General features: G+C 37.3%; 1 protein-coding gene across 1 annotated transcript; it reads left to right on the top strand.

Moving 5' to 3' along the window:
• Positions 1 to 2330: 2330 nt before the first annotated feature.
• On the top strand, positions 2331 to 11767 carry LOC141623884 (uncharacterized). The gene is made up of 15 exons (XM_074440045.1): positions 2331 to 2514; positions 2595 to 2682; positions 4060 to 4141; positions 4851 to 4954; positions 6182 to 6308; positions 6587 to 6681; positions 6856 to 6979; positions 7510 to 7590; positions 8296 to 8394; positions 9296 to 9454; positions 9530 to 9581; positions 9702 to 9772; positions 10007 to 10051; positions 10601 to 10783; positions 11034 to 11767. Exons 2-15 carry the CDS (start codon positions 2645 to 2647, stop codon positions 11484 to 11486), a joined length of 1713 nt encoding a protein of 570 aa, XP_074296146.1. The 5' UTR covers positions 2331 to 2514; positions 2595 to 2644; the 3' UTR covers positions 11487 to 11767.
• Positions 11768 to 14170: the final 2403 nt, after the last annotated feature.

The raw sequence follows: 14170 nt of genomic DNA, 5'->3' as shown, positions 1-14170 counted from the left end.
ACTCACTCAACAAGTGGATTAATTAGAGAAATTGACTCAACTTACTCATTCAAGCAATTCCTCGAACAACTCATGTGCATAACAAATTATAAATGTAAATGACCCAAGAATTATCATTAATTTATGCCAAAATCATTTACATAACACTACAAAGGATCCCCCTTCATCCTCGTATTAAACTACTCAAACATATTACTAAAATTGCGAGTAAAAGATGAACAATCCAACAAGTAAATAATAAGAGGAAGCATGATATAAAGACAAGTGATTAAGCAAACAATAAGCATGTAAACAATGGAACCAAAGTAAATTAAGAGAAGGATTATACCAATAATGAATAAAGGAGGAAACTTGGTTGAAATAAGGAAGATGAATCTCTTCTTGTCTTCCAATCACAACCCAATAACAAGTGTAAACTAATGAGAATTGAAGAACTTGAATAAACTAAAGAGGAATTAAATTAATGATTAAAGAGAGATTACAATTTTATTGAAGGAAATTAAAGGGAGAAATATTAGGGTTCTTGTTACAATAATGGAGAGATTAATTTTCTAATCTAATTGAGAGAGGGTTTATTCTAAACTAATTGATGGGTAGCCTAAACTAAGGTAAGGTGGTGTTCTTTTATACTAGTCTAATAATAATATCACTAAATAATAATAATAATAATAGTAATAATAATAATAATAATAATAATAATAATAATAATAATAATCTCACCTAACCTACATACACATATACACGACTCAAAACACAAACAAAAGGGATGAGGATCGTGTAAAACACAAAAGAGCAAAACAGAAAGGTAAAAAGAACGAGATACGCCAAAAGGGGGTGCTCAGCCGGCTCACCGGCCGCCGGCTGTGCACCGGCCGGAAACCTCCTGGAAAAAAGAGTTGAAATAATAGGATTTAGAGCCGGTGAGGAGATCGGCGGACGGTTGACCGGCTGAGAGCTATTTTGAGAATTGTTGCGGGTTGGGAGCCGGTGAGGCGGCAGCCGGTGGACCGGCTCAGAGCGTCTTATTTGCGAGATTAGTGATTAGATTGATGCGGGTTTTGATGCCCCGTCGCTGCTGGTGTCAAACGGCGATGATGGTGGAGCACGAAGGAGTTGCAGGTGACAAGGTGATTGAAGGTTAAATTGGGCGAAAACGGAGTCGGGATTGACGGTGGTTGGTGTAGTGGTTAGCGAGAGCAGGTCTGAACTGGGCTCAAGGAGGAGACACGGTGAAGTGGTTGGTGTCGGGTTTGATGGTGGGTTGAATTGGTGGTGGGAATTGAGAAGCTTGGTTGTTGAAGACGGATCTGCTGGTTGGCACACGAATTGAGGTTGGAGCAGCTGTGGCGCGGTGGTTGTCGAGGCTGGGTTCAGAGGAGAAGCAGGGGAGAAGTAGCAGGTGTGAATGAGAGGAACCTGATGTTGCACTGGTGCATGGTGGTTGAGTTGAAGGAAATGGGAAGAGCAGGTGGTTGGATTGGGTTGATGGGAGGATAGATGAAGGAGGAGCAACTGAGGTCGTGGTGGTTGATGCCGTCAATGGTGGAAGGAGATGAGAATTGTGATGTAGCAGGTGGTTAGTGAATTTCACAAAATTATTAAGTCAACTTGATTGACTTGGTCTTCTTTTCTTTCTATTTGACTCTGTTTCATTATTCCGTCTCACCTACAAATCATAATTAATAAAATAATTAATATAATAATAAAATAATACTAATCTTATATAAAACCCGACTAAATTTAAATATAACTACGAGGAATAATTATTATAAATTAGTAAATAAATGAGCTTATTAAATAATTAAGCACGCAAAATCGTGTAGGAATAATGTATAAATAAGGGGTAAAAAGCGACTAAAATTCTACTTATCACTTGGACCCACTAGCATCCCTAATACAGCCCCACATGCAGAAAAAGGAAAGCAGAAAGAAAATCGAACTAACCTAATAAAAAAGGAGGGAAACAAACAAGTGAATAGAAGAGAGCAAGATATTTATGGAAGACACGAGAACTCGTAGAATGTAAGATGTGATACGAAAATGAAATAAAATTTGAGAATTGAGATACGAGAAATAAAATCCAATAATAACAGGACAAAGTTAATGAGGAATAGTTGGTCTTGCTTCAGACGGGCTATTTTAGTTTGAAGCAATAAGACGGGATTTTGTAACTATTTGCTCAAATGTGATCACTATTGAAAAACAAGTTATCATAAGATACATCACTGACTATACTATTGTTACATTTAACCATAAAATTGTCAAATATGTCCGTCCGATGTTTAGACGGAAATGGTCATCTAAAACAACAATTTGAGAATGAGGAAAGTAACGGAAAGAGTACGGAAGTGTGTTAAAAGCTCCAATCTAGAGCTGACTCTTAATCACGATCGACGGTCTTCCCTCCTAATTTCTCTCCGTATCCAAAAATGGCAAGACAAATAGCAGCAAAACCCTAGAAAACTGAACACAAACTCAGTTAATTAGATCGCAAAATCAGCTTATCAAGATCAGGTATTTCATCGCTCTCTATTCTGTAACAAGTTCAATTGCAAAACGTCTCTAAATTCCTACTGTTTTATATGTAATTTCAGTTACACCTCTATGCATCTCCCCTAATTCAATTGCCCTTTAATTGAATTGAATGGAGCAGCTTATCAATTTCATTATTCGACCTCCCAGGTATCATGCCATCTTCAATTTTTCATTCAAATTACTTACTTGTTCATGTCTCCCAAGATTCCATTTTCAGTTATTTCGGAAATGAGATTTTCGGTGTTGTAGGACTCTAGTTTTCAATTTTAGATTGACTTGCTTAAAGTATGAATTCTCTTTATGCTAATTCTGTTGCACGATTGGCAATAAGGCAAAAGTAAGGTAGAAACAAGCAAACTAGCCATGAATTTGGAGTAGTTATCCAAGAATAGCACATATGATAGAATAGTGTGGTGACAGCCGAGAGACGAGAGGGGTGAGTGGGGTGTAGACCTTTTCAGATGAGGTTACAAAGACATGGTTACTTTGATAAGAAAGCATCAGGGACCGCTTGGTTCAGAAGAAGTGAAGGAATGGAAAGTTGAAAAAGTTTTAAGAATCCCATCCCTCACCTTTTTTGTGAAGGCGAAGGGGAGAATAACTAGAAACACTTTAAATGGTATTTGATTTACTCAAAGATATGAATTTTCCAACACCAGAAATATTCACGCCTCCGATCTTTCCACACGTTTAAACCGTCTTCCACGTCCTGATTGTTCAGCTGTCACTACTACTGCTACTACCAATGTCACTTGCATCTTCTTACCATTACATCCTTTGTTTGATCAACAACTTGGGATAAGGCAATGGAGGGAGAGGAGGTGGACAAGTTTCTTTCATTGGTTAACAAATTGGGTTGGAGGAAAATGAAGGGATTTAAAATGTTAACCGTGGTATTAAAATACTTCAATTAGCAGATAAAGCTGCAACCACGGTTTAAAATGCTGCCGTTATGTTATGTAACACACGTTATGTAATGATTCCCTATTCCAGGCTGTAGTAACGTTATTTCTCGTCATATCCCACCTGAGGAAATAAAGCAAATTTTTGCCCGTATGAAACGATATTTGAAAATATTGCTGTTACTGCTGTACCACGACTTAATTTTTATAAACCGCTGCTCTTTTTGAAGAGCATGGGGAAATATAAGTATTTGCACTTTTTGGATGCATTTGTGAAAAAAGAAGTCATAAGAGAAGACAATATTTGAGTAGGGAAAATCAATTAAATTGGAGATCTTAAGGCAAAGTGAAGATTAAACACATCTAGTAAACGGTTTTGCAATTACAGCTCCATTAGGCGTGAGTGCGTGACCAGTTTTACGCCCGCAACATCCCTTTTCTGATAACTACCATAGCTGCATCAGTCCACAGATTTAGGCTTTGCTGAAGAGTAACGACTTACTCGATCTAAGGATATTGAAATAGCCTAATCATTTTGAGAACTCTTTACTGCACCTCTATAAGTCTATATGAATGCATGAACATGACTTGATTAAAGATTTATCTTTTGCATGGCCTGCAGAGCAGAATATAGCCCAGAACATGACCTTTTGGATCAAGAATTCTTGTTAAAAGGAAAATGGTACCAAAGGAAGGACATCGAGGTAACCTATTAGTTTCAATAAGTTAGTCATTTATTCTTTGAAGACTGTAAACTTTGTAGGATATGAATTAATGATAGGTGCTTGTTTAAGTCTAGTTCACTGTTAATTAGTGAAATTGTGGGAGCTCTGTTATTTGTCTGCATTTCGTAATTTGTGATTTTGGTTAAAATTAGACCTGTAAAAATCCAAAACAGCATACTTTTTTTCAAATTACTTCCATTGCTAATGGAGAAGGCAGAATTCCCAGTACATTTCTTACATGAGAAACTAAATTGTTTTAGGGGTAGTATGTTTTTTCAGGTTCCTTACTGAGGTAGTAGTGTAGTACGTTGTTAATCCTGCATTTGGCGCTTTGCTGCTATCAATGAATTCAAAGAACTTCGTTTATCTATCACCTTGTAATACTCGCGTATATATTAATTGCACTGCTCCTAGGAGCCAGTGCTTTTAAAACTCTGGCCGTGTTTCTTTGATAATTGCTGTTTGAGTTCCTTTTTAAAAAATTCTTGTTTAAGGTCAAGATGTCTTACCACCAAAGTCGAGTTCATTTGATTTTCAGGGACGTTGATCATTATTTTTTCTATGTCCTGTTTTCTTCCCCTTTTAAACAGTGTCTTTACTTTATACCTCAATGTTCACTGCATATGTTTAGTAATGGCTGCTTTTTAAATTTCGAGCCAGGCTAAAGTAGTGTTTATCTACCTTTCAGATTAAGAATAGCCGAGGGGATGTCCTACAATGTAGTCACTATATAACTCTTGCGAATCCTGATGGGAAGGCCTTACCTTGTGTAATATACTGCCACGGTAACAGGTTAGTTAACATTTGTTTTATGCGAATCAAGAGTTCTCTTTCAATGATCTGATTCTTTTGTCTAAGTAACTGATTGGCAGGAAGTTTCAATGCATATCATTAAACTTTTTTTTTTTTTTTTTTTTTTTTTTTTTTTTTTTTTTTTTCCTTACTTGGAAATTCTATGTAGTGTAATTTTTTTTGTGGACTGACTTAAATGGACTTCTTGTGGAGATGTGCTTTTGTTTGTATTCTTGTCCAGTCATTGTTAACTTATTACGCAACGTCACTGAAAAAATGGACCTTCTTTGCTTATTCATATATAACTCTAGGCGAAGGTTTGGAATGGTAGATGTGTTTTCTTTATCGTATATTCAATATTTATGGGTAAACTATCAAGAGCCAAGTATTTTGGTGTGCCTGTCGCGCATTTACCTGGATCATATATCATGTGTTGTCACAACTATGAATTTGGAGCTCATTTTGCTCTCTCTCTCTCTCTCTCTCTCTCTCTCTCTCTCCTACGTTTTGATTCTTTCTGCCCCCCAGATTATTGATGGGCTTTACTCATGCTATAAGAGCCTGGGTAGAAGCAGGGTGGAGACGTTGCGCAATGCCCTTCTTTTCTTAAATTCATTCCTGAAGCAACAAACATTAGAACACAAGTCTATAGTAATTTTTCAAGTATATGACATCCGAAAAGGTAGCCCAATTAGAAAGGTACTTGGATTGAGAATGTGAAAGGGCTAAACGTGTTTCCATCTACTTAGTGCAGATCTCAAAGTTTTCATGGGTAATCTTTTATAACAATGTCGTCATCCCATTGTCTAAGGGCTTTTAGATATGGTGAGTTAGGGGGTGTCAAATATACGCCTGCTTACCCTATATTATTTAGAGAGGCTAATGTCGGATGGCGGCATATGAAATCTTGTATGGTGCACAAATATGTTGTGGAAGTCCCATCACTTAATTTATGGATCAGTTATGTAAAGATTGTAATCTTGTATGTATTTAGCAAAGCTACTTGTTCCGCCTGCCATCCAATTTCTCCGTGTAATCTTATGTATATATGCCCTTTTTTTTGCATCAGTATATGCCTTTTGTGGTGAGGCTGTGTGTCTTCATCTTCCCATACCTTGTGGCTTTGTAGAATACAAATGCAACTTCTTATATTCGTCTAAGTTGCATTTTTTATTTATTGAGTAATCAACTTTGCTAGCAACCTGCTCATATCAATTGGTATGCCAGTGGATGTAGGGCAGATGCCAGTGAAGCTGCAATTATATTGCTGCCGTTGAATATATCAGTTTTTACCTTGGATTTTTCGGGTTCTGGACTCTCTGGAGGAGAGCATGTTACTCTAGGGTGGAATGAGGTGAGTTATGCATGCTTCATGGGACTTATTTATTTCTACAATAAATAGAAGTTTCTGACCTTTAATTTATACACCATCGTGGTTTGTTCGTCTACGACATCTGTAAACCTTGATTCATTCATGATTTATTGGCTGTTTCATTCCTGCACTTTTTAACCAATCAACTCTCTCCTTCCTAGCAATTTTTTCCGTTTTTATGTGCGCGTCTGTGTGTGGGTATACGCACGCACCATTGTCATTGTAGGTTGGAGTGATATATCTTCCTTTAATTTTCGCAGAAGGATGATCTGAAGGCGGTTGTGGAGCATCTAAGATCTGACGGGAATATATCTACGATTGGCCTGTGGGGCCGTTCTATGGGTGCAGTTACCAGGTTTCTTTTGCATCTCATATAGTTCCTTTTGGTATTTTATTCGCTAATTCTTGGCGGTGTTGGGAAGCTTGTGCTAGTTTGCCGTGATCTTTTGTAGTCAAAATACTTCACTATTTTATTTTATTTTTCTATTTTTTCTCTTTTAAATTTGTCTATTATCTGTCGCTCCTGTAGCTTAATGTATGGAGCTGAGGATCCATCGATTGCTGGTATGGTGCTCGACAGTCCCTTCTCGGACTTGGTTGATTTGATGATGGAGCTTGTTGATACCTATAAAGTGCGAATTCCCAAGTTTACAGTAAGTAACATCTCATCGTCCTGGTTATAAGAAGTCACCACTTATTGAACAAATATCTATTTGCCAAAATTAAAGTGTCTAAGCTCATCTCATATAGTGACAATTAAATACAAAAAGATCTATGAATGGCTTTCTTATATGTATATGCTAGAGCAAATCTATACCTATAGTATTTCAGATACCTGTAAAGCCCAAACTCGTAAGTTTATGGTAAGCAAGTGCTTATAGTCCTAGCTAGTAGAAGTCACCACTTCATTAGTATTGAAAAAAAAAAAGACTTCTATTTACCAATATCTTTGAGTGTCTTTCGTATGTTTATATGCAAGAGCTCATCTCTATTTTTGTGTACTGTTTCGTTTTTATTACCTTTTTTTGGGTATTTTGAACCTTTGTAATCTTGTTTTATACTTGAGCCATAAATATCTCTCTTGTCGAATGCTTTGTTTATTTACTTTTAATTATGAGTTTTGATGGTCTTAGAGTTTTGATAGTAATGAGATGGTAAGAACTAACATTATACTCTATTGTAGATCAAGTTTGCCATTCAATACATGAGAAGAGCAATCTTGAAGAAGGCAAAATTTGACATAATGGACCTGAACACCATCAAGGTTATATGTCCTTCCCTTTCATTTCTGAATTATATGCTAGTGGACTTTGCAGTGGTTGAACGCTATGGACCAATTGTTTACCAAGTCATGTTTATGTGTGTATTTTTTGTCTCCCTGCTAAAGTTACATGCCTCTTGTCAGTGTCTTATATCTCGAAACTGTTTCAAAATTAAATTGATTTTGGACTTACTGTATCTAAAAATTAATAAAAATTATCATGGAAGAAGGTGGTTCAGAATTTAGATCATTGTATCTACAAATTTTCAATGGAGCCATAGAATCATTATTATTTGGTTTTGATTCATGATGAAATAAAGTTAATTAAGTCGTTACCGTCTTTGTGTTGTTAGCGTAGGGTAAGGTTTTTACATCGGATCCTCTTACTCACAATTTGCTGAAGCCGTTGATGCATTGGGGTTTGTTGTTATTTGTTTTAATAATCTGGATGCATGCTTGTGGCTTAGTGACGCCATTTCTTTTAATGCCTAATTTCAGTTCCTGTATATTACTTCCCATCTAGCAGTAATTTGTACTTTTTCGCTCTTTTGTGGGGTAGTATTCTATGCCTTGTGATAGAAATATACAAATTTTCATTTGTGATGCCCGCTTGTTGCAAAATATGTTGTCATTTGTTCTTAATTTTCGTGTTCATAATTTTTAGACGAGTTTCTATAATTGCTTCTTCTCATCTTTTCATGAGTGCAGGTGGCAAAGTATAGCTTCGTACCTGTATTATTTGGCCATGCGATTGATGATGATTTTATACAGCCTCACCATTCTGAACGTATAATTGATGTGTACATGGTGAGTCCTCGGTCGTCTTTGTTATCCCTCCATCCCTTTCTCGAGATACACTAATATGTATTATTTACTAATTTGAATGCATCATAAGTTGTAAGGTTTAGTTCTATTTAATTGTCTTAGTACGTGCTTTAATAGTCTAATTATTAGCTTAAGTTCTTGAGCATTGGTTGACTGAGCTGGAAACTTCATGTATACGTAGTGTGGTTCAGTGCCAGTTTGAAAATCCAAACTTCATTCACTTGTAATACACAACATTTGCTTTTGGACCAAAGTTTTTACAGAGAAAATATTTGAGAAAAGAATAGGGTCAGCACTCATATTGGAGTGTTATTGTGGGTCATTGTTATCACTGTGCATATGGAGCGAATCAATTTGAATTTTCAAAAAAGGACAAATTTCACTTGCCCATAGAGGCGCAAAGATATCGGAAGTTTGGAACAATGCTGTGTGTGGTAGTCTAAGTGAAGTCCTATCAAGAGGTTTCATCCAATTAAGTTCAGATCTCAGTTGTCGCACAATATGTGCTGACAATACCTTGCAAATGAGTCAACCGGGTCGGGTGAGGGTAGGTCAGTTGGGGTTGGGTTATTTTCGGGTTTGCAGAATTCGGGTTCGGGTTATTTTTGGGTATGTTATTATCAAGCAATTTAAGGATAATGGACTGTGCAACAATTAACATTCAGGTTGGGTCTTATTGATCGGGTCAATTTGGGTTACAAGTCAATCTCAGGTTCTCAGTTTGGGTGTCAGGTCAGGTTATTCGGATCGGGTCATTCGGACGGTCAATTTTGCCAGCTCTAGTGCTGACTACTACTGTGACCTATTTATTGTCATCTTTGCTTTGTGCTAAAAATGGTCTTTGAATGTCACTCCTATATTCTTAAATGATGATGACTGACAGGGAGACAAAAATATCATCAAATTTGAGGGCGACCATAACTCTCCAAGGCCTCAATTCTACTTTGATTCCATAAGCATTTTTTTCAACAATGTTTTGCAACCCCCACAGGACGAAGCTCCTGTAAGCTTATATGACCCAGTGCAGGAGTACATTGACAAGGTAGACAACAGTTTTGTATTTATTAATCTATGGTATGATGACAAGCAAATAAATTTCTTTTTACTGCATCTTTAGGCCACTTGGAATGCATTGCATGGACTAGGTTATATGGGAAGGAAATCTTCAGGTGCATTTAAAGGCGTGATTTTGTATTTTCTTCCTTGCATGTGTTTGAATGCTAATCTTCTGATCCACATATTTATCAAAATTTCTGACGCTCACTGTTTATCGCTTATGTTTTCTACAGTTCCTACCGCAAGTGGCTCCGGGGATGCTATAGAGCAACTTCGTTCCAAACGGCCTATGAGCCGTATGGAGGTGAGTGACGATTGACACTTGACAGGCCTTGCGTATAAATTCTAATAGTAGCTGAAGGAAACATCTGCGCTCTCCATACTAATTGAATTAGTCATAGGCTTTCATGTTCTCATATAGAGTGGAAAATATGTGTGATGATATGAAACACAGCTGAATTTTAACATACTTTTTTTTATGTGGTAAATGTATGTTATGTTGAATTGTTGATGTATGGCTCGATTATCAATTTATCAGGTTCCAGCTACTGTCACCGAGGGAGATGAACTACTCGAAGAAAAGGTATATGGTTTCTGACTTTTAAGGGATATATAATTGTAGTTACTGCCTCCATTTCAGTTACTAAGCCCAATTGTTCAAAATCCTCCTCACAAAAAAGGCACAAGGAGGCAGATGTGGCTTATTGACTGAAACAGTGGGAGTAATTTTTTCTCACAACTTCACCGATCGTTAATAAATAATATTTGGTGGGGTCAACTGGAAATCTGAGGCTCTGTGTGAAACGGCACATTTGGAGGGAGGGAGGGATGAGAGTAATATGAAAGGAAGAAATGCATAATAGATTATAAAAGGTAGCTTACTCGCTCAATAAAATATAGGCTAACTCTGCCCCATTTTTCTTTTCCTTCCCTTCAGTCACTTTATTTCTTACGTCACCACCAGTTGTTCCTGCAAAGATTCTCACATCCACGGTCCTCGTAAACATTGTTATCTTATTGCAAAACTCTGGTTTTGTTCAAATCTGAAATGGTCATTTCTCATTTGTAATGCATTATGATATTGAAATTTTGGAATCTAATTGCATTAAGCTAACACAATGATCTGCCACAGGCCGAGGTTGAGGCTGTCAGAAATGAATCTCCTTCATCAAGTTCCAGAATGATCAACTTTGAGCTGGCCAACGGTCAGCCCTATGGTCCTCATGTTCCTATATCCATTGATGATAATCACTACATCGAATATTCTCTTGACTCATCAACTGACTTTCCTCGTGATTTTGAGGACGAAGAAAGGGTGCGCCAACTACTTATTAATGTTTATGTGCACATGCTCTTTTTTGTCAGTGTCTTGTAGGAGACGGTCTCTCATGCACCAACCCAGATTATATATTATATTCCTTATTTAAAACATATGGTTGATCAGTTGGTGTAACATGTAAGACCTCTCGTGCAAGCTAAACGTATTTGTGATGTTATTTCCCGTGGAGAAAAAAAAATCATGTCTGGTTTCACTTGTTTCTTAATGATCTTATCTGTATCTGCAGATGGTCATGGAAGCCATAATGGAGTCCTTAAAGGACGTGCAATTGCCTCAACCGCCAGAAGAGTCACCATCTCATGCTGACGCAAACACTCCCGATCATAGCCAACAAAATCATAAATCTGATATTTTTGCTGATGAAAATAGGTGTGAATCATCAAAGACCGATTCAACTTCCCGCTTAGCCACAAGTGCTAATGATGTTGAATCTCTGACCTTCACCCCCAATACCAATGGCTCTTCTTCTGAATCTCCATATGACAGAAAATCTTCACAAGAATCATGCAGTGAAAACGATTCTGCTGATGATAAACATGTTAGGGCTGTCAAGTCGTCGGGTCTAGACCCGGGTGACGGTACAAAAGCTACATTGACCGTCGTGAAAAACTCTACAGGCAATATTATGGATGGCTTTTTTCGTCGTAGAGATTGGAATATCTTTAAAAGCACAAAATAGACACGCTAACTTCGATGCTGACTATATTCTTTATTGTTTGTTGAAAAGAAATGAAGGCCTCCTTCAAAAGGAGTATGGGACAATTCACGAGCTGCCTGTTTTTCTTTTTTTCTTTTTTTTGTTGTAATTTTTTTGTTGAAGAATTGGTTATGTACTGTAAATTTCTACACAAAAATCGAATAGAAAAAGGTAAATGTGTAGGGAGTGTGTATTTGGCTCTAGAAACTGGAAAAATCAGCGATTCTTTGATGTCCACAAGGAAATTTCCACGTTACTGTAAATCCATTTTCAACTGTGTTATCATCCATTTTTCCTTGACAGTATAATTTGCTTGATAATTTCTCTTGATGATGAACCTACGGATGATACTATTCTTGCAATGGTAATAGAACCCATCAATGATTCATCAGGAGATCCAGATTCAGATGGAGAAGAAAGTGTAGATGAACAAACAATTCATGCTGTTTGATGCATACACCATTGATATAAACAGATGTATATAGGCTTGCTCATAAGGGAAAGCTTATATTATAAGAAATGGATATATTTTATCCTGTAAACGGCATCCCACGATGCACATTTTCATATTTTCTCTAATTTTGTACCACAAGAAATTCTCCAAAAAAAAAGCATCCATTTCATTAATAATTGACCCGGATTTGGAAGACTCGCTAACGTCTTCTGGAAAATTTATCCTCAAGTCAACTCTCGGTTTTCTTCGAGGGAATGACCCATCTACAGAACCCGAGTCCCTTGTGTGGAGGACGATTTGGCGCCTTCCAGTTCAGCAGCGAATTCGAATGTTACTTTGGTTAGCTGCCCATGGTAGGCTCATGGTAAATGTAAATCGGGTGATAAAGAAATATGGGTGATGATCCTCATTGCCCGCGTTGTGAAAGAGCTGAAGAAACCATAGAACATCTTCGCTCGTGCCCTGTTTCGAAACAAATTTGGAATTGGTTGGTATTGATTCCTCCAATATATCGTTTTATAACTCTCCTTTTGTTGCTTGGTTATCAAAGAGTGCTAGTAATGATGTAATTACTAACGAGACGGATTGGCCGATGCTATTCGCTATCACTTGTTGGTGGATATGGAAATGGCGAAACAATGTGGTATTTAGGTGCGCTAATGAGAATCCTATTGAACCCCGAGCTTTTTTATTTCTTCGATTCGAATCGAGTAAGAAGGCGTTTGATAGATTCGATATTTTTATACCGCAACCACGACCCTCAAATGTGGAAATTTTTGTTAGATGGCTGCCCCCGCCTCATAGTTGGGTTCTTCTAAATACAGATGGGGCTTCTAAAGGTAATCCGGGTCCAGTTGGAGGTGGTGGAATCTTCTGAGATGAAACATGTAATTTTATTAATGCATTCTATTTTTCCTGTGGGTCATGTACGTCCATGAAAGTCGGGCTTCTAGCTCTTCTTACTGGTTTGAAACGGGCAAGAACACTTGGGATACGAAGACTTATTATACATATGGATAATTCTCCTTGTGTCAATATTATCAAGGAGGACCAGCTGCTGAGTAACAATCCGAAATTCATCGTTAAAAGCTGCCAAGAATTAATTCGAGATGATTCCTGGATGGTTAAACTGGAGCATCGTATCGAGAGGCAAACAGAACTGTAGACTTTCTAGCTAATCAAGGAGTGAATGCTAACACTATCCCTATTTACTTAGATATTCCTTTAAATGAGCTACGTCCCATCTTTCGGGAGGACGTATTTGAGGTTGCTATTCCCCGTGTAATAACGAATAATTAATTTCCGGGGTCTAACCTTTCATTCGTACCAAAAAACGATGCACATTTTCACGCGTCCTATTTTATCAGCACAAAAATTTAAGGATTAAACAAAGATTGTGAAAAATATATCTTTGGAGTTATGGTCATGTAAACATCTTTAACACGTTTTTCTTCAAGAATATGTTCCCTGATTTTACCATCAAGAATTCTACATTTACTAAGTATAAAATTCAACAATGTCACCTCGATCACATAATTGTGAAGTGCTTAAGAGATTGTGCTTTAACCTTTTGTAAAACAACACTTTGTCGATACATAGCGACTTTGACTTACCAACTTTTCCGATACCAACAATTTCACCTCGTTTGTTGTCGCCAAACGTCATGGTGCCACCACTGTAGGCTTCTAGTAAGAGGAATTGGCTTTTATTTCTAGTCATGTGCTGAGAACATCCTTTGTCTAAATACCAATTGCGGTTCTACCTCAGTAATGCCTTGGAACATCATTATTGAGACGAGTATAAAGGCGTAATTTGGCGTATAATTCTTACTCAAGGACCTCGTTCTCTTCAGAATCGGACATAACCCATATAGCCAACATCACTTTATTTTTATATTCTTTTTTGGAAAAGACTCGTTTTTCCTTATATTTGATGCCATTTTACTTTAGGCATTCTTTGATTTGGTGACCTTGTCATCACATATGAAGAAACCAATGATGTTTTTATAGGATAACGTTTCTTGGTAGTATTGGTGTTGAACCTTCTAGGGTTATGACCACTCACCATTCCCATAATATTTTTAGTGAGCATTGCAAACTCGACATCTCCATCATTTTCCTTATCACTTAAGGTTGATTTGCGAGCGAACCCTTTCCCTTAGAGCGCTTCATGAGGGTTAGCTCATGAGCCATGAGTGAAATCATTAGTTCAT

This window comes from Silene latifolia, chromosome X (assembly GCF_048544455.1).
Source record: "Silene latifolia isolate original U9 population chromosome X, ASM4854445v1, whole genome shotgun sequence".
NCBI lineage: Eukaryota > Viridiplantae > Streptophyta > Magnoliopsida > Caryophyllales > Caryophyllaceae > Silene > Silene latifolia.
Note: the sequence above shows the minus strand (reverse complement) of the source record. Positions and strands in the feature narration are given on the sequence as shown.